Below are 26,969 nucleotides of genomic sequence, written 5' to 3' on the forward strand. Positions count from 1 at the left end.
TCAATCAATAATACAATTCTCTATTTCTCTTTATAAATTGAATTTTTAACATGGTATCAGAGCAGGTTTAGAACCTAATATTCTCGCTTCACCGGCGGGCGGCAATCTCACCTTAGCCGCCCGCCGGACCTCAATCTAGTCCACTACAATTTTCTACACATACCTTGAAATTTCTTCGAGCCCACCACCTTCAATAAAACCCAGGGTCCGACCATCTACAGTCCAAGTCCGCCACTGCAAAGGGCTTTGCCGGTGATGCTTGTGCTTGGAGACGCTAGGGGAAAGAATTGGACACTGGGTTGCCTTTTCTTGTCCTGCTTTACTGACTTCGCTGTTGAATACATGCGTTTCAGCTCTCTAATTTTATCTGCCCTCTCTTCTGCCCTGAGTTCTTCCTTAGAAGGTTCCTTTTCATATGAATCTGACCCTGCAACTATTGGTTCCAATCTAAATATCTTGTTGGAGGCAATAGGGACAATCTTCAGTGTCTGAGACTCCTTATCAAGAACCCCAAGAGCATAATTACAAAGCTGAGGAGCCGTGGCCTCACCCGAATAGTTCGTACCGACGAAATTGACTTGCGACCCATTCGGGCTGACGACGAGTTGCAACCTCTTGGTCCGATTCTCGTGCCTGAAAACCCTAACCTTGGGTTGCTCCTGTGTCGATGATTCTTCTTTGAGAGGATCGAATCCAGAAGGAAAGTAACCGACGAGAGGGGCGATCTTGTCGGGATGTTCACTGAAAGTTTCGATCTTCTTCACATGAATGTTCTCTTCTTCTTCTTCATCTTCTTCAATTGTTGTCTCTGGTTTAACTTCTTCCGAAGACTCTTCGGCTTTGTACAGCTTCGTCTTTGCCATGGTGTCTCGCTCTCTCTTGATCCGAAGACCCACAAGCTTGGCTTGTTCACTCTGCTGGAGAGTTGTTCAGTGTTGCCTATGCGGGAATAGTGGCATCAGGGATAGCATTCGCTGTACAGATATGGTGTATTGACAGATCTTACCTTTCTTTTCTTTTACTCTCTCTCTCTCTGTCTTTGTTTATTATATTTTCACCCATACCTCCCTTTTTTTTTTTTTTTTCTTCTGCAGCCTTTCCCCTTTTCCACCCACGTTTCCCTTACTTTACAACCAAACCTCTTTCTTTTGTCAGACCCCCCACAATGTGCTGTTGCCCAAACCCATCATTCCTTCCACTAGAGTCTATAGAATATATATATCTATATATATTTTTTCTGATTCCTTAAAAAAAAAAAAAAAAAAAAAAAAAAAAACGGAAGAACTGCACACCAAACTTATTTTATTCATGTCGGGGTTCACCCCGATCACCATTTTACATCAAAAAAAAAAAAAAAAAAAAAAAAAAAAAAAAACCAAAACCAACAGCTTTGTTTTCTTTTCTGCAGCCGGCCACCAATCGACCTCACTTCTTCGCCTATTCCGCCGGTCTTTTCTTCTTGCCTCCGTCCTGGGCGGCCCTTGACGGTGTTGCCTCCATGTTTCCCACTCCACTGGGCACGATCACTACTCCCTGCTCCTCCACTGCTGCATATGGCGGACCTCCAAATCGGAACATCACGGTGGCCTTCCGCTTCAGCTCCTTATTTTCTGCTTTCAGCACACTTATCTCTGCTCGCGCATCCTTATACATGCGTTGGAGCAGAGCCAGCTGGGAGTTTAACTGTTGCACCTCATTTGTCCTGCTCTGTAGCCGGTGCGACAAGTTTGTGACCGCAGTCATGGTTTCCACACATGACTTCAGAGTATACTGATTGGCCTCAATATCAGTTTGCACCGCCATTTTTTGCTCCACCGACCGCATCGGAAAGTTCAACGGAGCAAACACAGAGGTGTTTGGTTGAGGTTCACTGGCCACCGCACCAGTTCTCTCTCTTGTTGACTCATTGAGGTCGGGAAAGAGAGTAAGCAGCCCACGGGAAGACGAAGCCATTTTCTGGGCAACAGAGTGTTACAGCGTATTACAGAGTTTCTCTCTCAACAAAGGAAGAATTTTTCAGAGGTTTCTCTCAGTTTTTCTGTCTCAGCTTCTGCCTCAGCCTCAGCCTCAGCCTCTGTCTTGGTTAAATAGCCGAGGCAGCCACGCGTATCGCGCGCCACTTGACGACAGACGACAAAACGGGCGCGCAAGCCAATGTGGTGACGCGTCTCGCCATCATGTCCGGCACATCTTTTTATGGATTGGGCACGCCTTTTGATGGCACGCCTTTTTATGGATTGGGCACGCCTTTTGATGGCACGTCTTTTTTGACAGATTGGGCACACCTTTTGAGGGCGCGACTTTTGAGGGCTCACTATATATATCCATATATATATATATTTGGGCAGCCTATATACACCATCATACAGTGTATTTTTTAAGGGTCCGACAAGACTCTGTAAACTGTCCCGACATTGATTCCGGTTAGTTTCTACAAGGGTCCAGCAAGACTCTGTAAACTGTCACCACAACTGTCACAACATTGTCTGCTACAACGGTCCGACATGACCCCATAAACTGTCTTCTACATCGGTCTGACACCGCCATCCAGTGTCCTCTACACCGTTATGACACCCCCATACAGTGTCCTCTACAACGTTATGACACCCCCATACAGTGTCCTCTACAACGTTATGACACCACCATTCAGTGTCTTCACCAATGGTCTGACACGACCATACAGTGTCTCCTATCCTTTTTTATTTTTATGTATTTTCTTGTTTTGTTCCTCTCTTCAAACTCAAGTTGGTTAGTTTCTATCCTCCTTGAGTTTGCGGGGGGCTGTTAGAATTTACCATCACCCACTACACCACTACCACCTCACCTACTCCACTAAACCTAACCCACTACACCACTACCACCATCCACTACACCTACATCTATATAAGGAACCATTTGTAATAGACAGAACAACACATCAAAATCAATCAATAATACAATTCTCTATTTCTCTTTATAAATTGAATTTTTAACAAATGGCCTTCCAACATTATTGTTTAGAAGTGGCCCTCATCTAGCCCTTGCTAATGAGCTGCTGTATCAGCATGAAACTCATAGAATCTGTACAGTGCCACAAAAAGCAACTTGAATATTGTGTGTGTTAGAGGAAGCAACAACTCTGGCTTTCAGATACTCACCTTTTGCCATCTTGGAGCAAGAAATTCATTTAAAGCAAGGCCTATCTCACCATATGTCATTGGGGAAAGCCAAAATCCCCAACTCAACCAAGTTGGCATAGATGCTGCAATCAACAAGACGGTTTAAGTTCATCTTCCCAAACAACTATAAAAAAATCAAATTGGAAAAGAGTAATTGAAGCCTTACATTTTGGGATAAGGAAACCACTAAATAAAAAGACAAACAAGATCAACATACTCCCAGCTGTGTTAGAAGCAACCACGGTGCGGAAAATAGAAGCTAAGAAACGAAACATGGATGTTGCTGCTAAGTGTACCGCAAAAGATAGAAGGAACTGGCGAAAGAACCTAAAATACAAGGCAATGATAGAAATTAATACAACATTAAGATGTTTATATTGGATAGCTTGATATACAATGTTGGGCCCATTTCTTATCAGCTTATGTTTTTGGCACTACTGGTGATCTAACAGTTTGTGTTGGGTATGCGTGTTTATTTGAAAGTACTAGTGAAGATTGCAGCTGCTGGATGACTAATCCATGAAAAAACTGAGTTAAATTGCTGAGTAGTTGATACAAATATTGGTACAAATGATGACAACTTGTTCAAATCAAAGACATATTTGAAGGAAAACAATCTATATATATATATATATATATATAATATACAAGGAAGAATAAAATGTAAGCCTTGTCAAGTGAAACTAACCTTCCAGCCTCAGGACTGTATCCAATGACATAATAAGTCAGAGATGTCCAAACTAGAGCTACCAACATTGAAAGAGGAACCTTGAGAATGGTGGCTGGGATTGCATATGCCCAAGCTGGATAGAAGTACAAATCTCGCTGTTTGTAGAAAACTGCAAGTCTTCCAACAGTCATGGACAGCTCCGGGAATCCATCAAAAAAAAGTATGATGAGAGCATAGAACAAAGCACCCAGATAATAGTTTGCATGAATGGCATCAACAGCCAGTCGAGTTCTCAAAAATACAGTCATTGTGATAGATGCAATGATAACAAGCTGCAGTGAACAAGAATTGAAGCTTCTGTAAGTTATATGGGGGCTTAGATACAAAGATTAACAATTCAACATTGACACAAAATGCATGAATGGCTAAAAATTAAATTCCAAGAACAAAAAGTATGGAAGAATAAGAAAGTACTGATCAAAACCTGGACTGATTTGAATACATAAATAAAAGAATTCCTCCTCATGAGAAGAAGTTCCCTTGAGATGCAAGCTCTAAAGAGTGCCCATTTAGAAAGAGAATATATGCTAAAACAAATTGCATTCTTGTGGCTCTGAGACTTCATAAACTGCTTTGATAATTCGTCGTCTAGCTTTTTCCCAAAGTTAGATTCCTTGAATTTCTTGGAGAACATATCAGCAGAAATGTAATTGCAAGGTTGTTCAGCTTGGTGCCAGTACTGAGCTTGATCTTTTTTTGACATAACCTGCAATGTAGTAGTTAAATTGTTAACCACTAACTCATATGAAAGTAAGCTTCATGTGTGGCCAAACGTGCAAGTATTATAATTATTAAATCGGTAGTGAAGTTTGAATACAGGATCTACTTAGTCACCAACTCATTAAAACTGCAATTGTCAGAGAGGGGCAACTTTATTATTTATATTATCAATATGGCAGATAAAAGTTTAAGGTACCCCTTGAAGAAAATAAGAGTGCGAGTAAGAATTCAATATAAACCACTATAAACTTACCTCTTGGAGGAAGTCGGCTACCCCTTTCCTTTCAGGACACCTAAACCCACAATCCTCAAAAAATTCTAGAATATGACTACGGGGTCCATGATACACAATCTTCCCTTCCGTCATCAAGATAATGTCATCAAAGAGATCAAAGGTTTCTGGTGCAGGCTGAAGAAGTGCCACGAGTATAGTAGCATCTGCAATATGTGCTAGCTGTTGAAGACAAGCAACAATCTGATATGCGGTGGAACTGTCTAAGCCATTTGATATTTCATCCATAAACAGAGCTTTTGTGGGACCTACAATCATCTCGCCTGTGAAATACCAATACAAATTATTGTTCAAGAAAAAAAAAGCATGCACATAGTAACAACATTCAAGGACATGAGTTGAATGTTGCTCTTTTCTTGATAATGGTAATGTATTTTTTCCAAAGACTAACACCAATGCCAAATATGATGTAGTCATGAGTTGAATTTTACTTTTGTTTTTTTGTTATCCTAGTTGTGAGTTGAATTATCTGCTGAAGCTGTCAAACTCAAGCATTCAAACTACATATCCGCCAGACCAGAAAAGAAAATCAGAAAGACTACCTGTGGTCAATCTCTTGTTTTGACCCCCTGATATACCTCTTCTCATGGCATCTCCAGCCAGTGTGTCAGCACAGATATCAAGTCCCAGAATCTGATTAACAAATGGAAGTGATGGCCAAATCATCAACAGGTAAAAACATTTGTATGAAGTATAAAGAGGAAGATCAATGAAAGCTCTGTTAAAAGTGTTACTTTTATGATGTAGTCAGTCTGGAGGGTTGTCTTTTGTCCTTCAACAGAAATTGCCTGTTAAAAGAAGATATAGTTAAAAATTACAGTAGATAAGCTCATCAACTTACTAAGATTATCAGAAATGTAATAAATGACCTTAGCATTTTGTCAATTGATGTCAGCTTGCATTTTAAGGTGAATTCTGTTTTTAAGTAAAATGATTTTGAGGTGTCCTTAGCCTATCAAACCAATTATTATGCCAGCATCAATCGAATGACAGAGGTTTAAGCGCAGCATCACTACCAATGCAACAAATCATACTTAGCAAGCAGTCACCTAAATGGGCTATGTTGTTAAATTGAAAACTGAGAGTAGGTGTGTCAATATATAATTGTTTAGTAGATTAAGGATAACCACATCCAATTACCAATATGCATGCCAGCCAAATTAGGGAATGGCTCTTGTGTCAGATATCGCAAGTATCTCACAAGGTCTTATCACATACATAAAATACAACTAAGAATTTGGGCCAAGCGTCTGTGTTTTGTGGAAAGATTCCTCCAAATTAGAGATTAGAATTTTGTTTTTAAAGTACGTAACAAATTTTTTTACCGGCATCAATTAAATGAGTTGCCATCAACTAGATCATGTAATTGAGCACAGTATAAGGCAGATATCTCATAACACTGTCATTCACACCACTACTATTGTGCTTGTAAGCTGATTTTCTTACTAATTCAGAATAAGCTCCTAATATTATAAATTTATGCTGACTATTGTTGCACTTCTGTTTGTTTTGATAGAAGTATTATCAATACACAATTCTTTTGCAAAAGATTAAGCTTGCAAGTTTCTATCAACCATTTTTTTCTCTTTATCACTAAAGTTGGAAAATGTAATTAGGAAACCTGAGAGAAAGTTGTTTGAAGCCTCCAATAATTAAAAAATGAAAAATAAAGATAAATGAGAGAGAGAGAGAGAGAGACACACACACACACTCAGACCATCACCATTCCATATGCACACAGAAAAAATAACATCCGTGTATTCCTACAAAACCGACAAAAGCCTGTACACAGACTCTGGTTTCTCATGGGGTAACATTCCAGTTTCCGCAGATTCCATCCCTCAAGAAACATAGTGGAAACCCCTGAAACATGGGAAAAAAAGAAGACCAGAGAAACCAAAATTACCTTCATGTAAGTATCTATGTCTGGGTCTGGAACAATTCCTGCTTGTTTCTCCCTTTCACTGACCTCAATCATAATATCTGGCAAGTAAGAAACAATTTAATTCAATTACCATTAGTACCATTAGTTGATAAGGAATCTACAAATAATATGATCCTTGTTGCTGTTTGAAGCACCCATACCTGCTCGGCTTCCTACGCCCTGACAGCGAGCTGAAAAATCAAGTGTTTCCCTCACAGTCATTTCAGGGATGTGTAGGTCATTTTGACTTATATAAGCAGAAGTTTTCTGGGGAATAAACTCTTCCAATTTGTACCCATTATAAGAAACTTCTCCCGCAACCTGTTGCAGAAAAAGGATGAACATACGGAAATGTTATAATGTAGGAAATATGTATGAAAATAGCTCTTGAAGGCAACCAAAAAAGAGTTCAATGATTGTGTAAATGTTAACCTAAACACACCAGATGCAATGAACTAAGTAATCAATCGAACAGTAGTTATATCCTATTTCTTATGGGTTGCAGGGTAAATTGTGGGTTTTTGTGGTAATTGAGCATATTTGGAATGCAATTCATTGTCCACTTTTTGCACAAGAAGTTCAGGAGCCCAATTTTTTGCATTGTTTATCAACTCCAAGTTAACAGTTCTCCCAGTGTTGTAACCAAGACTAAATGATAGCTGGATCACTTCAATAAACTGAGTGGAGCTTAGAAGCGTATATCTGCTAGGCAAAAGACCAGCAGAATATAATTTTCTTGGAAGAGAATATTATTAACTTGTAACAAAGTTGAATAAGGCTATACAGTTTCTATTTGTTTCTACATATTTATGTGTTGAGCCAACTTTCAAGATTAAACGACAGTGCTTGGGAGTATATGAAAAGGGCATTGCTATTCTAGCCCAAAAATTAGACCTACTTTTTAAACTCAATGACGTGGTAACAAATTAAAATATGTAAGGCAACTCTCTCTCTCCTATCTTCTCTAATCATCAACCAATCATCTCACTTTACACATTATTGGGTCTAGCAAATGAACTTGTATATCATTTTCCATATGAAAAACATAAGAATCAGCTGAAACCAACCTTTCTTTAGAGGACAATATTACCAATTAGAACCCAAAACACTTTAATTTGTAAAGTCCAAGCAGGTTCTAATTATACTTAAGATCATTATTGTTCATTCTAATGTTGATCAAGTATCTACCAACATTTCTGTTATTAAGAATATTAATCATTTAAAAAAGCTAGAGACCTTGAGAGATTTGTTTAGATTTCCAGAAAGTGCTTTCAATAAAGTAGTCTTTCCACATCCTGGAGGACCAAGCAGCAAAGTCATCCTGCAGCAAAAATCAGCCTACTTGAGTAGAATATTAAAATATGCAAATTTTCAAAGAAAAAAAAATGATGAAATGGGATTTCTTTTCATGATTTTGAAACTATAGAAAGATATCTTTCCACAAACAGCATAACATAGGAAACAGATAATCAAAGATATGGATAACAGAAGTTCACTAAGCATGTAAAACACTGAGATGAATCCACAATAAAATTGTTTACCCAAGTTAAACTCACTTTCAATGTCAACGGTGGTAATTCAACCTTAAAACTTGGCATGCTTGTCAAATTTTATTATATTAAACCAAATATTAAACAGCTCAACCTCCAAATACTAACTGCAATTTTTCAACTGTATTCAATTTCAGTTACAACTGAAAGGATGGACCAGTGCAGTGGACCTTCCAAAGTGAAGATACAAACCACTATAGCAACACTGAAAACGCATATATAGTTTGAGTTGTTTAACTCAACAAATTTAAAGAGTCAAATTGATTCAATTACCACACAAGCTCTAAATTTCTTGAGTCTGTTATCAATATATACATTCCTATTGATTTCAAAGGGATAATAATACTTGCCGTAAGGCAAGTCATGTTTTATGGAAAGCTGTCTGTGCTACCAACAATTTGAATACTGATAACAAGATAAGGAAATCTGTCTGTGAGGGTGTGACCATATGCAATGAATATCAATAGTCAACCATTGCACTGGAGTAGAACAATTTGCCTCAAGCAACCACATCACTCTTTTTACTTTTCTGCATATCTTTTCATAAAAAGTCAAAAAGTCACTACAATAGCGTGTTCTCAAATGAGGCCTGACACTAATAAAAAATAGGGGGAAAAAAGGAAGGTACATATGGCTATCAGGAGAGACCCAAAAAAAAAAAAAGACAGATTATATCCCCTAAGCTTCAAACACACCTTCCAGGCTTAATGATTCCACTGATGTCATCAACGATGGTAATCCTGGCCTCTTGTGACTTCATACCAGGAAGCTTGACCAAATCCTGTTAAGCAAATTTCACCAATTAATCAATTTAGGCACTTGCATGGATAACAGCGGTTCTAATTTATTATAGGCTGCTTTTGGAAATGATAAACCCAAAACATGGATTCCCTGACCATTTGTTTTTGCAACTAAATATCAAGTCAAACAATACATGGATCATTTTTTATTTTTACTTTTGACTTATACAATACAAACACAAGAACCACCAAATATTCGGCTTAAGGGCTGGTCCTTCTACTCTTAAATGGATACATAAATGTGAATGCAGATTCAGAAACATATGCAACGAGTTGGATAAGATTGGATAAAAATTAAAAATTAAAAAAAAAAGAAAGAAAATTATCCAGATTAATGCCTTGTTTGGGAATAGGCTATTTTAGTAATTTTTGGCTTTTTGGCTAAAATATAAGATAAAAAAAAACTAGTATGTTTGGGATATTTTTTGATTTTTACGAAAAACGTATTAAAAGTAGAGAGAAAATAGAATCTAACTTTTTTTTTTGTATAATTTGTTGGCTTTTTGAATTTTTTGTAAAGAAAATAAAATCTTTGGCTATTTGACTTTTTATTAAAAATAAATCTTAACCATTAGAAATAATTAATTAAAATGAATTGGTTGAAATTTAGATGGCAGGTAGAGCACGGTTGTATTCATCTAGAATCAACTCATATCCATGAAAACCTTAACCCAGACAATATCCGCAGGTGGACAAAACCTACCCAAATGCATACCAACAATAAGCTATGATGTTGCTTCAAGAAAATTAGATACTTACAAAAAGAATGCTTTTGAAAGAATTCCATAGAGTTGGAAGCGGCTTGCCATGAACCACCTCACACTCTGCTTCCACTCGCAAATTGTTATATCTCACTTCCACTGTCGGCAATTTTACACCAACCCTACAAGAATCAATTTAAAGGTTAACCCAATAACCCATCCTTACATCCTTGCAAGGTAATGATGTAAGAGTATATCTACACATAAAATTAGAGATGAAATGGGTAACCACCAGGACGGATCAAGATTGAAAATTTTGGTAAGAACAATCAATAGTGCTAAGGCACTATAACAAGTTAAAATTTAAGACTACCGACTTCATTTCTTGATACACAGACCTTGTAGCATTAACGCCGTTGAATGATATAAAGATGTGAAAACACATACAATGCATACAAGTATATGCAGGTGCATATTTATAGGTATGTCTAGGTGCGTTTGCGCCATGTATGTGCACCTTCTGTCCTGCCACGCTGTGTCTGATAGAAAACTTTGCCAAACATAAACTAAAAAACCATTAAGGATTGAATTCTATACATAAAAATTATATGAATTTCTACTATACAAAATGTGTATACGTAGCTTGATCCATAATAATATGAATATCCCTTATGAGAAAGAGAAATCTTGAATAGAAGACATCTTCAAACCACTTCACTCTCTCTAACCGATGGAAGTCTTGTTGTGGTGACAACTTAAATTTTGGAATAGAGAGTGATTTGAGACCTTATCCTATTTATACTAGTAATCTTCCCATCAATGAATCCATTTATTCAATGAACCTCATTAGATAGATTAGTGTATCTTCTACATTTATAATAGATACATAATGTATCTCTAAGAATTATTCATAATGAATCTATCACATTCAATACATTGACACTATCTTAATCATTAAATAGATTAGTGTATCTTCTACATTCATAATAAATACATAATGCATCTCTAAGATTCCTTCATAATGAATCTATCACATTCAATGTATTGACACTATCTCAATTTTGATGCATGAAATGTGTAAGTATGAATTTCATTTTATGATGATGTTTTGTGTAACTAGTGCATAGTCTTGATTTATACTTGTCCAATTTTACCTTTGTTTTTGGTAAATCTTTTATTCTATTGATATTAAAATAAAAAATTGTAAATTATTGAACAAATAGTAATTAAGATAATACCTTATGCACTTATAATGTTTTGTTACACACCTTATGAGAATGTTTTGTTACACACCTTATGAGTTGAAACATTGTTGATTAGCCCAACTGAAGTTCAACACTATGTATGTTTGAACAACTGAGATGATTAGTATAATAAATATATTAATAAGTTTTTCTGCCGAACGGTGATAAACTTCTCACGTGCTTTAGTTAATAAAATAATATAAGACATTGAGTTTTTCTGTCGAACGGTGATAAACTCGTTACGATGTTAATAATTATTTTATTTATTTTATGTTGTTTATTTTTATTAGTCATCTCATTTACTTTTATGAAATTGCTAAAATTTATTGTTATTTAGCCTAACGGAAAGATAACTTAATTTCATATCTAACTAATTATATTTTCTAGTTAAATATATTTAACTTGTGGTGTTATTTTTATTCATGACATATGAAAGGCAATTTTCTTGATTATATTAAGTTATATAATGGATATTATGTGTTTGCAACATTAAATCCTACTGTAATTAATAGTTACTTGTCTGGTATTGAAACTTTGAGTGGAACTAGTTTTAAGAAATGGAATAAAAAAATTGAAATTGTTTTGGGAATTATGGATTTAGACTATGCATTAAGAGAGCCAGCACCTAGAAAGCCTAATGATATAAGTTTTAAGGAACACATGACTTTATATGAAAAATAGGAACGCTCTAATCGCTTAAATTTAATGATTATGAAAGACTCAATTACGCCTGCAATTCAAGGAGCAATCCCTACTTCTGAAAGTGTAGTGGGCTATATGAAATTTATGGAAGAACAATTCATTAGAACTTCCAAATCCCTTACTAGTACTCTCATGGTTAAAATGATAACAATGAAATATAATGGTTTTAGTGGTGTTCGTGAACATATCTTAAAGATGAATGACATGACTTCTCAATTAAAGGGAACGGACATGGAAATTTCTGAAAATTTTCTTGTTCATTTCATTATGACTTTTCTTCCTGCGCAATTTGGTCCTTTCAAGATCAATTATAATACGCAAAAAGATAAGTGCAAGATGAGCGAATTAATTGCCATGTGTGTTCACAAAGAAGAGAGGCTTAAAGCTGAAAAGCTCGATATGACTTACCTTACCACCTTGGGTCTAACCAAAAAGATTTTCAAGAAAGGCAAAAGTAAGAAGAAGAAGAATGCAAATGATTAAACTCACAAGGCTAATGAAGAAAATAAGATTCGATGCCATTTTTGTCGAAAGAAAGGTCACATAAGAAAAGACTGTCCAGGTTTTAAAGGTTGGTTGGACAAGAAATGTAATATTCAATGCTTTGTGTCTTAATCCTTTTTGGTAGATGTTCCACCAAATTCTTGGTGGATTGACACTAGTGCAAGTGTTCACATAACAAATTTCATGCAAGGATACCTTACAAGTTGGAAACTAAATAAAGGAGAACAAACCATTATGGTTGGGAATAGAATAGAACTGGACGTTGCGGCTATTGGCACCCTCCGTTTAATTTTAGACTCTGGTTTCATTTTAGATTTAGTAAACATAGTTTATGTTCCCGTTTTTTACTAGAAACCTAATTTTTGTTTCACAACTTAATTCCCATGGTTGTGAATTAAGTTTGGAAATAATTGAGTAACCTTTGTGCATGCCTATATAGATATGTATAGCCATATATTTTGGAACACAAGGGAAAAAACAAACAAATAATACTTACTTGTCTATTCTTTTTCTCTGTTTATGCAACAAGCGAAGATTGTCATTCTCAATGTGTTTGATGAGCTTGTCAATAAACATATTTCGTTCTAGAGCATCAAGCTTAGTAACATCGACCACCCGTTTTCCTTGAGCATCAACTTTGCTTCCATCATTTTCATCAAACAAAGATGATCTCAACCTCTCAAATGTAGGCAGTCTCTCAATTGCAGCCCACTGTAAGGCGCATTCATCATCAACGTCATCCCTTACAGAACTCAAAGCTGAAATGCTCCTGAAACTAGAGGTATGGCGCTGAAACGATGACCTCAAACTTCTTCCTATCTCTGCCAGTTCAATTCTCAGTGATTCTATCTCATCATCACCAACCAATTGAGCCATACTGGATAGCCCAGGAGAGACTCAAGTAGGAAATGATAGGACAAGATACAAAAGGGCAGATGCATATATATATATATATATATGCAGTCTTCTCGTTGGCTTTAGACTAAAGATTGATGAGGTAAGGCCACATCATGCTTGTTTGTATGTTTTACAAAGAATGATGAGATAAGGCAATGCATCATGCTTCTCTGAACAACAAAGTTGAAGATATTCTTCTGTAGATAATATGATCCATGTATTACAAGAAGTCCTTCTGTGTGTGTGTGTGAGAGAGAGAGAGAGAGAGAGAGAGAAAGAATTACTTATATAAGTTGGCTCATGCCCAGGCACCAAGAAAAAAAAAATGGTATTCCACCAACACAAGTTACAATGACAAGGTAGTTGACTTTCTATTAAACCGATGCTTAATCCATCAGAGTTCAAACTTTTTAGTACATAAATAATTTAGCAGTATTTTGGGTTAATGCCTTAAATGTTCTATTGTCTTTATTAATAAATTTTTATTTATTTTTTGGGTTAATGCGTGTTGTAGAGAGGAGTGATTAAGTGCGCAGTCTGATAATTCTGCAGGCATCCCTAAAAAAGAATAATCACTGTGTTTAGTTTGAATTTTTTGAATTAAGTTTTTTGAAAATTGTTTTTTTTGGTTTTTGTATTTTTTTGTTTTTAGTGAATATTTTTTAAATTTTAAATATTTTTTTTACTTTTTTAGATGCACCTTACTTAGATGTATCTAAAAAGTAAAAAATTTGTGAAAAAATATTTTAAAAAATTAATAAATACATAAAAATACAAAAAGTGTACTGAATTCTTGTATTTTTTTTGTATTTTTGGTATTTAGTGAATTTTTAAATTTTTTTTAATTTTTTAGGTGTATTTATGTTAGGTGTGTTTAAAAAGTAAAAAAATTGCTTAAAATATTAAAAACATTCAGTAAAAACAAAAAAATACAAAAAATAAAAAAATAAAATTTTCTAAAAAGAATTTTAAAAAATTGGAAATCAAGCAAAGTGAATATATTCCTCAGTTGTTAGAGCATAACTAAGTATATTCTATGTTTCTTCCTCCAAATGAAACAAGTACAATCACACAGGCCCAAGGAAAACAATAGGGGGGGAGGGGAAAAGCAGTAATTATCTGTGATCATGTTTGGTAAAAGTCAGAGAGAGAGAGAGAGAGAGAGAGAGGTACAGAGGGAGTTCAGTTGCTTAATATTTAAGCTTCTTCCTTTGTTTCCAGGGGAGATAAAAAGAACAAAATTACGTCAGTATTTAACTAACTCTAGTCACAATGACAGAGATGGTTGATTTCTCTGTTCAACAAATTCTTTCTCCATTAGCAATCTTAGTTTTGCAAAAACCTGCATACTTCAAGGTGTTGGAGAAGAGAAGAGACAAAAGAAGAGATGTCTATATAGATTTGTAGGTTGTCTTTGGATTCAAAGTTCAAACTAGGGAAATTTGGTTATAAACATCTCTTACCTTTCTTTTATTGTTAAAAGGACCAAGAAAAAAAACTACACCTTCAAAAACCTCTCATAATTATAAAGTCTTGTATAAAAGGATAAAATTTATTATTTAAATATTTTATCAGATTATTATACCTTCAACTAAATCTTTCCACATTTTTCGCCCACTCTCTCCCCACCTTCTCCATCTCTCTCCTCATAATCAATCTTAGTACACAATAAAGTTCAAAGCAAAATCATTAACTAAAATGCAAGCTAGGGCAAAGTAAAAAGAGAGAGACGATCGAATGAGCACGCAATTGAGGTTTAGGTGGTGATGTGTGTGTGTATATATATATGGATATATAATATATATAAATTGATCAAATCAAAATTGTAGCACTGGAAATTGGAGAGGAGATCTGGAAAAAGGAAGCAACTTTTTTTTGATATAATGATAAGTATACACATGTCCTCAAATCCTTCAGCGGAGTAGATTTGGTTGACGGGGCAAATCTAGTCGGCAGAGATAAAGATCAAAGATGACGAAGCAAATCTGGTATGTGGAGCAGATCTATAGTCTGTGATCGAACCAAAGGTGTCGGAGCTGCGGCGGCAGAAGAGGGGATTGAAGACGGCGGCGACGGATGGTCTTGCAGATCTTCGCTGCAGCTGGCGATAAGCGACAATGAGGACCGATCCGAGTTCATGACCAGTGTCGAAAGAGAGAGATCGAAAGGAGGAGATTGAGTGGAGAAACCGGTGATGGTGGCGGTGGCTAGCTTGGCAACGGTGGAAGAGGCGATAGAGAGAGAGATTGTTGTTTTTAATTGGCTTTTTTATTTATTTATTTTTTAATAGATGTAAGAGTAAAATTTGATTCTAGTTCATTCATTTAGTATGTATTTTATTTGTTGTAGTAGTAAAATTTTACTCTGGTTAAAACATGTTGATTTGTTTAACGATATAAAATTTTACTTTGAATCATAGTAAACAAATTTTACTCTAAAATACTGTGAGGATAACTCAATAGGGGAGCTGATAAATATGAGCGTAATATAGTAAAAGAAATAAATTTTAAAATATTATGAGTTTTTAAAGGTACTTATATAATTCTTATCTTTTTAAAAGACAAATTAGACAATGAGGGTCTATCACCAAATCCATCTTTAAACTAAATGATTGATGAGGCAAGTTAATGCACCATCCTTATTTCTTTTGAACAAGGTGTGCAGAATGTTTTACTGGAGATAATATAATCTATGACACTGTGAGAAGTCAGAAAGGGTGAGAGAGGACGAAGGAATGGAGGGAGGTTCAGTTGTATAGGGCTTGTTTGGTAGTTTTTTATTTTTATTTTGATTTTCTTTTTCCTTGTTTTCAAAGAAATTTCGAAAACATTCATCCTTTTCATCTTTGTGCAGAAACTGTTTTGGAAATTTGGAAACAACTTATTTTGTGTTTCCTAGAGAGTGGGTTGTTTTCATAACAGTTTTCCGAAAACTGTTTTCAGAAACAATCTGTTAAATAAATTCTGTGTTTTCCGAAAAATGAAAATAGAAAACAGAAAACTTCTCATTGTTTTTGTGCAAAAACTGTTTTGGAAAATTCAAAACAACTTTTTTGTGTGTTTCCTAAAGAGTGGGTTGTTTCATAACATTTCTCTGAAAACTGTTTTCGGAAACAATTTGTTACATAAGTTCTCTGCATTTTTCTGGAAAATGAAAATAGAAAACAAAAACACAACCAAATAGACCCTAGTAAAAATTTTCTAGTTCCTTCCTCCCCAGAAGAGACAAAAATGATTTAATTACTTCTTTTGCAACTTCATAATCCCTTAGAATCAGGGCACAGCACATAAAAAAATAAATAAATAAAAAATGAAGAAGAAGAAGAAGCAATATGCCACATGTTTTAGAGCATCACAAAATATAATTTTCTTTTCAAAATGATGCCCAATCCAACCACTTATGAGTTAAGACCTTAATCATAAAAACCATAAAAATAAGACTGCAAGTCTTTAATTAGTTATTGTTATCATAATATATTAGATTAGATTATTGATTGAATCATTGCCATATATTCCATCACTTCTCTCTTGATAAATCAATTATTCGTTCAATAAACTGTCAACATAAATTTCAGAACTTAAACCTTACACTTTGGATCATTTACCATGTGTATTATCAAGAAATCAAGACAAAATGACATACCTGAATTCATTGATGAACGGTTAAACGGAAGCGTGATTATCAATGAACTCTTTGTTATTGATTATGTTATTGCCTTCTAATCCTTTCCCCTTTGGTGCCTTATGTTTCTCCTTGAGAGGATTTAGAAAGAAAAATGACAGTGTTCTTATTTTTTTTCCACTTGGGAAGGAATAGGGACCATAACTTTTTAAAGGTTGTAATTGGTTTTCAAAACTGAAAGGTTGTGGAAGTTCAAAAGAAATGAAAACCAACTTTAACCAATATGTTTTAATTTCTATTTCTGCCCCTCATAGAAATAGAAATTATACAACTAGTATCTACACATTAGGTCCATAACACATATACCCTTAGGCCTATTAACTAAATTGAATCACTTAAATTGTAGGCTTCTTATAAATGATAACACCGCATTTAATTATGTGGTCCCATTGAGACATTATCTAACAATCTCCCACTGGACCACATATGTATCTTGAAAAATGTGCTTAACTCTAGTGAGCTCAGAAATTTGTTATCATAACTTGAGGGTATCCAAACAATCTTGTCCATTAACTATATTAATATAGGATCAAAGCGGTCTTTGTTACATCAATCGTAACTCGACCCACCAATGGTCACGTATACTAATACAGCTAAATGACATAGATCAATCATGGATGCATAGCATGGAAATTACATGTGATGTGATCCATACATGCCTATTTCCAACTGGTCCTACTTAACTTTATTGAGATCAATACTTCACAATACGTAACAGAGCGTAATAAACTGAATATTTCATTTCTGCAGAAATTAATCTAATTACATAGATAAAACTCAAGGCTGACATAAAGCAGTAATATAAATACAAACTCCCACTAAACCAGAATGTTCTCAAATAGAACAACACCCATCTGAGCAGTGTGCTCATGAAAGACCTTGGGTGGTAGTCCCTTCGTAAGTGGATCCGCTATCATGGAGTTTGTCCCAATGTGCTCTATGGAAATCTGTCCACTCTGCACTCTTTCTTTTACAACTAGGAACTTGATATCAATATGCTTTGATTTTGTCGAGCTCCTGTTGTTATTGGAATATAAAACTGCAGACTTATTGTCACAATATAACTTAAGTGGTCTTGCAGTGCCTTCCAAAATATGCAACCCAGTGACAAAATTCCGCAGCCATATCCCTTGGTTTGATGCCTCATAACATGCTACAAATTCTGCGGCCATGGTGGATGAAGCTATGAGCGTCTGCTTTGCAGACCTCCAAGAAATTACTCCGCCAGCTAACAGATAAATATAGCCTGATGTGGATTTCCTACTGTCTTGGCATCCAGCAAAATCGGAGTCGGAATATCCAATGACCTCTAACTTATCCGATCTCCTATATGTGAGCATATATTCCTTTGTTCTCTGTAAATATCGCATAACACGCTTGACTGCTTTCCAATGATCCATGCCAGGATTACTTAAATATCTGCCTAACATGCCAACTATAAACGCAATATCCGGACGCGTACATACTTGAGCATACATTAGACTCCCTACAGCCGAGGCATAAGGAATCTTCTGCATTTCTTGAATTTCAAGACTGTTCTTCGGGCATTGGCTGAGACTAAACTTGTCTCCCTTAGCAACCGGGGTTTCACCTGATTTACAATTTTGCATGCCAAATCTATTGAGTACTTTTTCGATATAGCTCCTTTGTGATAATCCCAGAATACCTCGAGAACGATCTCGGAGTATTTCGATTCCTAATACAAAGGAAGCATCACCAAGATCTTTCATTTCAAAATTCTTAGATAGAAATCTCTTGGTGTCATGCAATAAGTTTATATCGTTTGTGACAAGCAATATGTCGTCAACATATAAAACCAAAAATATGTGTTTACTCCCACTGAACTTGTGATACACACATTCATCAGCAACATTAGTTTCAAAACCATACGAAGTGAGAATTTGATGAAATTTGAAGTACCACTGACGAGAAGCTTGTTTGAGTCCATAGATGGATTTAGTCAATTTGCAAACCATATTCTTTGGGTCTCCTGACACAAAGTTTTCTGGCTGCACCATATAAATTGTTTATTTAATGTCACCATTAAGAAAAGCTGTTTTGACATCCATCTGATGCAACTCAAGATCAAAATATGCAACAAGCGCCATAATTGTCCTAAAAGAATCTTTCGAAGAAACTGGAGAGAAAGTTTCTTTAAAGTCAATTCCTTCTTTTTGAGTAAAGCCTTTGGCTACAAGACGTGCCTTATATCTCTCCACATTACCATTTGAATCCCTTTTGGTTTTAAATATCCATTTACAACCTACGGGCTTCGCACCAACTGGTAATGAGACAAGTTCCCAAACTTTATTGTCTTGCATAGACTTATATTCTTCATTCATGGCTTCTATCCACTTATGAGAGTTGGAACTTTCCATGGCTTGACGAAAGTTGATTGGATCATCTTTCGACATTTCATTTTCTACCTCATGTTCCTGGAGATATACAATATAATCATCTGAAAATGCAAATCTCCTTTCTCTGGTGGATCGCCTTAATGGCACAGATTCTTGAGGTTGAGGTTGTAGAGTTTGTTCCTCAGGAACAATTACCTCATCTTGAATGGGGATTTGAACTATATTATCTTGAACAACATTGTCTGGTTGAGGATCCGAAATTACTTCTCGAGCAATGACAGGTATAGGAACCTGTGATTGGTCAAAAGTAGTAGTAGGAAGTGGGATTACTCCTGCTTCCTCCTCAAAGACAATGTCTCTAACTGGATTTCTCCCCCCAAACTCAACATCCTCAAAAAAATGTTGCAATTCCCGTCTCAAATATTGACCTATTTGTGGGATCATAAAACTTGTAACCCCGTGATCGTTCGGCATAGCCAATAAAGTAGCTGCTAATGGTTTTAGAGTCCAATTTTCGTTCATGAGGTTTATAAGGCCTCGCCTCAGCAGGACACCCCCACACATGCAAATGTTTTAGACTAGGCTTTCGCCCAACCCAAAGCTCATAAGGTGTTTTTACAATTGCTTTAGTTGGCACCCGATTTAAGATATAAGTTGCTGTCTTTAGAGCCTCACCCCAGAGGGACTCTGGTAAAGTAGAATGACTGATCATACTTCTTACCATATCTTTAAGAGTCCGGTTTCATCTCTCAGATACACCATTCATACTAGGTGATCCTGGCATGGTGTATTGTGGGACGATTCCACATTCCTCCAGGTATTTTGCAAACGGTCCTGGACGTTGTTCACCTGATCCATCATATCTGCCATAGTATTCACCACTACGGTCAGACCTGACACTTTTAATCCGTTTGTTGAGTTGTAACTCAACTTCGGCCTTAAATTTTTTGAATACGTCCAAAGACTGTGATTTCTCATGGATAAGAAATAGATACCCATATCTAGAATAGTTGTCTATGAATGTGATAAAATATTGTTGGCCATTCCAAGACGCCATAGGGAATGGGCCACAAATGTCCGTATGAATTAATTCTAAGACATCTGTAGTTCTATGGGCACCATATTTCTTTATTTTGGTCTGTTTTCCCTTGATACACTCAACGCAGACATCAAAATCTGAAAAATCAAGAGAGTCCAAAATTCCATCAGACACAAGGCGCTCAACTCTAGATTTAGAGATGTGACCTAGGCGTTTGTGCCATAATGAGGCTGAATTTTCCTTAGTTAATTTACGCTTTGTACCTCGTGATTCCACGTGCAAGGTTGTAGTATAAGATGCAATAGTTTCGAGCAAATATAGATTATCAAACACATTAAGTAAACCAGTACCAACAACATTGGAATTAATAGACATACTAAACTTCATATTTCCAAAAGAACAATAATATCCCAAGTTGTCCAATACACAAACAGAAATTAAATTCCGTCTAAAGGACGGTACAACAAAAGTGTCTAATAAATCCAAATAATAACTGGTTTTCAGTAATAATCTAAAGTGCGCTATTGCTTTCACTTCTATTGACTTGCCATCACCCACAAAGATGTATCTTTCAGCATCAGTTGGCTTTCGGTAGTTCAGGCAACCCTGCATAGAAACACATATGTGAGTAGTAGCACCAGAATCTACCCACCAAGTGTTTTTTGGTACTGAAGCTAAATTTATTTCAGAACAGACCAAAACATGAAATGTACCTTTCTTTACACGCCAGGTGACGTATTTGGCACAATCCTTCTTTCTGTGTCCGGGCTTGCCACAAAAGAAACAACCATCCTGCACTTTCTGTTTCTTTGGTTCCGGACCCTGAGGAGTAGCAACTTCCTTTCCCTTATGCTTTCTTTAGCCCGTATGCTTGGAGGTGCTTGCCAAATGAGCACTTTCAGTCCTTTCTTGCTTCAATCTCTCTTCCTCTTGCACACAAAATGAAATGAGCTCATTGAGAGTCCATTTCTCCTTCTGGCAGTTATAACTAACCTTAAATTGGTTAAATTGTGCAGGAAGAGAGATGAGAACTAAATGCACGAGCAAATCATCAGATAGGTCGAGCTTTAGTGCCTTAAGTTTTGAAGCAAGATGAGACATTTCCATGATGTACTCGCGAACATTACCCTTTCCTTTATACTTTATTGAAATCAAGCTTGCTAAAAGCGTGCTTGTTTCAGCCTTATCGTTTTTAGCAAAACGCTTTTGAATTTCTGAAAGAAATTCACCGGCAACGGTAACATCCTCTGTTATTGCACCTCGAAAAACTTCTGGAATCCCACGCTTCATGATCATAAGACTTAGCCTGTTAGAACGATCCCACTTTTCAAAGTACACAGTTTCCTCAGGAGTACTTTGTGCAGTGAGAGCATTCGGTTTTGGCATCCTTAATGCCAAGTCTATGTCCATGCAGCCGAGAACAATCAATATGTTCTCTTTCCAGTCCTTAAAGTTTGTTCCATTTAACATTGGAACATTGTTCATGTTGGCAGATATTGAAGTAGTCGACATTAAAGCTGAATAGAAAAGAAAATAAAAGGAATAAACAATTATGCTCACATTAAGTTACCAAACAGATAATCTCTAAATAAATTAATTTAATGACAACATCTCAAGATACCTAGCACAACATTAATACCAAGCCTTTGGGTAGTGATATTAACTGTAAGTGGTATTCTTGTTGTAATGATCAAACATTGACAATAAGTTATGTCAAATAACAAATCTATCTTTTGATGGATTTATGATTCACATTAGGTTTTCTTGACAATTGGCACATGTTTATCACCACAAAATGTGTGTGTAATTCTGCCAAGTCTTAATCATGTCTTTGGACCGATAAATACCCGCATGAGATACACAGACATGAACTTCAAAACATTCCATATAAAACAATCTAGACAAGAGAGATCACTGTTGTGACATCTTGTTTGAATTGACTTATATTGAGAGTGTTAGAAAATTAAATTTCTGTAGACGTTGTATGAAATTACATTAAATTTAAAGATTTCTAAATTTGTGACCCCGTATATGTTATATAATCTGCAGCAATTCCAATTATATATATACATAGATAAATAGAATTAACGTCCAAAAAACAAATAGTTTTTTTTTTTTTTTTTATGATGTTCAAAATTAAACCGATCAAATCGCAAGATATATCTATATATATATAAATACATGATGTTCATCCATTTGAGAGAAAAAAAAAAAAACTGCCCACCGAATCATTTTACAATTCCAGAAAACAGATTGCCATTTTCACAGAACAAAACAGGAAAAAACAAAATTTACATCCATAAGAAAATTCAGAATCTGATTCCAGAAAACTAAATAGAATGAATAAAGCATATCAATTCTGATAAGACACATGATATGCATGCTTTGATACCAATTGTCAACATAAATTTCAGAACATAAACCTTACACTTTGGATCATTTACCATGTGTATTATCAAGAAATCAAGACAAAATGACATACCTGAATCCATTGATGAACGGTTAAACGGAAGCGTGATTATCAATGAACTCTTTGTTATTGATTATGTTATTGCCTTCTAATCCTTTCCCCTTTGGTGCCTTATGTTTCTCCTTGAGAGGATTTAGAAAGAAAAATGGCAGTGTTCTTATTTTTTTTCCACTTGGGAAGGAATAGGGACCATAACCTTTTAAAGGTTGTAATTGGTTTTCAAAACTGAAAGGTTGTGGAAGTTCAAAAGGAATGAAAACCAACTTTAACCAATATGTTTTAATTTCTATTTCTGCCCCTTATAGAAATAGAAATTATACAACTAGTATCTACACATTAGGTCCATAACACATATACCCTTAGGCCTATTAACTAAATTGAATCACTTAAATTGTAGGCTTCTTATAAATGATAACATCACATTTAATTATGTGGTCCCATTGAGACATTATCTAATAAAAACAACCAGCAATCAACATCCTATATCCCAAGTCAGAAGGATCTCACAGATTGTGATTCCATCTTTGTTATTTCTGTGGTCAAAATGCAACCATCTTTACTGTAGTATCCAAATTGAGATGGAAGTAAGAATAGAGAATGATTGATTGCGAAACCAGGATTTAATAAGCCACAAAGACTCTGACAATGACCCTACAATAACTTGTATAGCACATATGCCGTGAGATGATGTAAGAATAGGGTATGATTCTTTGACCATTATTTAATTGACAAGATAAATAAAATAAAATAAATTAGTGATTATCTTAAAATGTTACATGGTTGGAAGGACAGTTATGATAATGTTTATTTATTTATTGTCTAGTTATCAATCACAGCATGTGCATGACACTGCATTGTGTGGAGAGGGCAGTTCTGACATTTACTTCAAGAAATAGAATGTTGAACTTAATGTGCTTGTCTTTATTTAAATAACAAAAAAATCTTTTCCAGTTGCCCAATCAAGAAGTGATTAGTGGAAGAAAATGATCAAAGTGATACACCTCCATAAAATACTCGCATGATTGTTAGCTTTAGAAATAGTTGATGGCGACAGATGAATAATTCAAGTGACAAACATAAAGGGAAATCGTGATGCAAGCCTAAATGAAGCCCACCAAATTGATCCCGGGGACCTCTGGTCATGTCTTATTCGATAATAAAAATTATCAAATATATGAAAACCTTTTTAATTTTTGTAAAAGATGTGAACCTAGACAAAGTTCTCACTTAAAAATTCCAATCATCTCTGTTGGATTTATTTTCTAATGTGACTCATGAATAGCCTACATATATTTACATGTTTTAATTTATTTAGATTCTACAGTTTAGATAAAGCCAATATTTGATATAAAGTTCAGTAATTAGAATTTTAATATAATTACTTTTCTGAGATAAGAAGAATTACTTTTCTGAGATAAGAAGGAAACCTTGATGGATAGGAATTCTTCTGATAGAGTTTATTTGGTCCTCTTCTCTCCTGGATGGGTGACTCCCCTTTCATATCATGAGTATTTTTCCATTACTCTAAGTTTTATAGTTATCCTAATTAAGAGAGACAGGGGGAAGAATGTGAGCAAAGAATTAAAGGTTTAACTATTAGGCGTATTTTCTCAACTTCTCTAATTCAATAGTTGACAAAGGTATATTCGTTTTATTCTTGAGTAGTATTGAATTCAAGATCCTACAAAGTTTAATTCCACATTATTATTATGGTTACATGTATTATTAAATCTTACATATGGTATCAGAACCTTATTTTTGTAAATAAATACACCTTAAAATAATAATATATTTATAAATATTATTATTATAATTATTCATAAAATTTATGAACCATGTAGTATCAGAATGGCAAGGACGTGGCTTGTATCACTCAATTTAATGTGTAATATGTATGTTTTGATTTATTATTAATTTTAGTAATAATAATTTTTATAATCATTATAATATGACATTGAATTGAGTGTAATATTTATATTACCTGCCATTATGATAAAGTGCATAAACTAAAAACAATTTTAGAATTTGTTTAATCGTTTGGTCTATTAAATAAATATATTACTTGACTGTATTACGTTAGATAATTATGTTTTCACCTTGTTTGATTATGTACATTTATTGTGTATTATTGTTGATATTTATATATTTTCATGATTTAAATTTGATATTATGATATAATTTTATGACATTAAATATTAAATATTGAAGTGATTAATTCATATTAGGTGTAATTTTTATTGACCATTATATGAGATATTCATGATTGTCATATTGCATAATTTAATATATATATATATATATATATATATTCTTGTTCTTCCAGAGTTATTATTATTATCATATTAGTAATTGCAATCACATAAAAGAAATTTTAGAAATCATAGAAAATAGTGATTGAATTAATGATAATTAAATAACTCAAATTAATGAGTAAAGAATATTGTTGGTTAGTTCCGTATTCATAAGGTTTACCAATTTAGTAGCTGCCAAAGTAGCCTAGATTTGTAAAACTTATGAATATAGAACTACATAAAAGAATTGTTAAAAAGGTAACATTAAGGTCAGTAATATTATCAATTGCAGTTATAATTAGGAGATTAAGACTAGCCCAAAGGAGAGTCACTTTCAAATAATTATGAACTGGGTAAGGTAATGTAACTTATCTAATTTGACAGATTAGAATTGAATACCCAAAGGTAATATAACTAGCTGAAAAGTTGCATAAATTACTTTAGGCCTACATAAGTAATTCTTGACGAGTGGACAATAGATATACTTAAGTTTTGCCCAAAGGAAAGACTTATGTGATATCACTAATTCATCATTATAATTCTCAAAGCTTTAATATGTACATTATTTATGTTATATTGTTTATGCCTATTTCCACGTTACTTATGAGATATTGTCTTAATACCTCTTAAGATTTGTCAAAAAAATAGCTTGCTATCTAAGGTGGTTGGACTTAAAAGGGAGGCTATATTGACTCATCTGATCTTCCTGGGATCTTACTTAGTTATTGACCAAAGGACTCTTTAATGATGTTACCCTGACCCTTAGAGTAAATTTTGGGATGTCATATGTTTTATCTTATTTCAGTGACAGTTCCCACCTCATTGCACTCTCTTGCATCGGGCGTCTCTCTACTTACTGGCACTATTATGGCTGAATTGACAACAATGAAATATGATGGCAACTGAGGAGTTCAGGATCACATCCTCAATATGGCTGACAAAGCTGCAAAGCTTAAAACTTTAGGGATGCAAGTTGATGAAACTTTCCTCTTGCAGTTTATTCTCAACTCACTTCCATCACAGTTCGGTACATTCAAAATTCACTATAACACCAATAAAGATGAGTGGAGTTTGAATAAGCTGACTAATATGTGTGTTCAAAAGGAAGTGAGGTTGAGGGAGGAAGGACGTCAAACTGCATTGGCTGTAACTCATGGAGCTATAAAGGAAAAGAAAGATAGTTTTGTAAAATCAAAGAAAAATTCACCCAAGAAAAAAGAATGGGCTTGGGGAGGAAAATTAGGCTTAGAATGGTTTCATTGTTAAGTGCTACTTTTGTGGAAAGAAAGGACATGTGAAGAAAGACTGCAGCAAATGAAAGGCTTGGTTTGAAAAAAAATGTAAGAAATTTTTTTTTGTTTGTTATGAATCAAATCTTGCTGAAGTACCTTCTAATACTTGGTGGATTGACTCTAGGGCCACGACCCACATTACAAATTCCATGCAGGGATACCTCTTAACTAGAAAACCGAAGGAAAGTAAAAGATTTGTCTATATGGGGAACCGTCTCAAAGCTAAAGTCATAGCTGTAGGAACCTATCGACTGATTTTAGAGACAGGTCATCAGATGGATCTAGAAGACACTTTTTATGTTCCTTCAATTTCTAGAAATTTAGTTTCGTTATCCAAATTAGATCGTGTTAGATATTCAGTTTTATTTAGTTGTGAAAAACTCAATTTAATGTTTAAATCAATAATGATTGGTTTTGGTAATTTTTGTGATAGTTTATATAAAATTCCTTAAATCATGAGTTCGCGCAATCATTAGTAACTCTGCATTCGAATATTGGTTTAAAATGTGGTTTAATTAATGAAAAATCCTCAATCTTGTGGCATAGACAGTTGGGGCATATCTCTAGAAATAGAATTGAAAAATTGGTAAAGAATGGGATTTTGAAAAACCTAGACT

The 26,969-nt window shown here is 34.8% G+C and overlaps 2 protein-coding genes across 2 annotated transcripts in view; both read right to left on the reverse strand.

Annotated features, from left to right (window-relative positions):
* LOC145820103 (pleiotropic drug resistance protein 3-like) overlaps positions 1 to 13,324 on the reverse strand; it is a 25,572-nt gene extending 12,248 nt beyond the window's left edge. The window contains exons 1-13 of the mRNA XM_082914788.1: positions 12,822 to 13,324; positions 9,934 to 10,057; positions 9,070 to 9,155; positions 8,061 to 8,145; positions 6,986 to 7,145; positions 6,807 to 6,883; positions 5,635 to 5,688; positions 5,443 to 5,533; positions 4,862 to 5,163; positions 4,313 to 4,594; positions 3,847 to 4,160; positions 3,325 to 3,485; positions 3,138 to 3,241 (exon numbers count right to left, since the gene is read on the reverse strand). Coding sequence (XP_082770914.1) covers positions 3,138 to 3,241; positions 3,325 to 3,485; positions 3,847 to 4,160; positions 4,313 to 4,594; positions 4,862 to 5,163; positions 5,443 to 5,533; positions 5,635 to 5,688; positions 6,807 to 6,883; positions 6,986 to 7,145; positions 8,061 to 8,145; positions 9,070 to 9,155; positions 9,934 to 10,057; positions 12,822 to 13,201 — 2,220 coding nt within the window. The 5' untranslated portion in view covers positions 13,202 to 13,324. The remainder of the gene's footprint in view (positions 1 to 3,137; positions 3,242 to 3,324; positions 3,486 to 3,846; positions 4,161 to 4,312; positions 4,595 to 4,861; positions 5,164 to 5,442; positions 5,534 to 5,634; positions 5,689 to 6,806; positions 6,884 to 6,985; positions 7,146 to 8,060; positions 8,146 to 9,069; positions 9,156 to 9,933; positions 10,058 to 12,821) is intronic.
* Positions 75 to 1,261, reverse strand: LOC145820104 (uncharacterized). The gene has a single exon (XM_082914789.1). It carries the CDS (start codon positions 861 to 863, stop codon positions 216 to 218), a length of 648 nt encoding a protein of 215 aa, XP_082770915.1. The 5' UTR covers positions 864 to 1,261; the 3' UTR covers positions 75 to 215.
* Positions 13,325 to 26,969: the final 13,645 nt, after the last annotated feature.

Source organism: Camellia sinensis, chromosome 2, assembly GCF_055761805.1.
Source record: "Camellia sinensis isolate YWXY chromosome 2, ASM5576180v1, whole genome shotgun sequence".
Classification (NCBI taxonomy): Eukaryota; Viridiplantae; Streptophyta; class Magnoliopsida; order Ericales; family Theaceae; genus Camellia; species Camellia sinensis.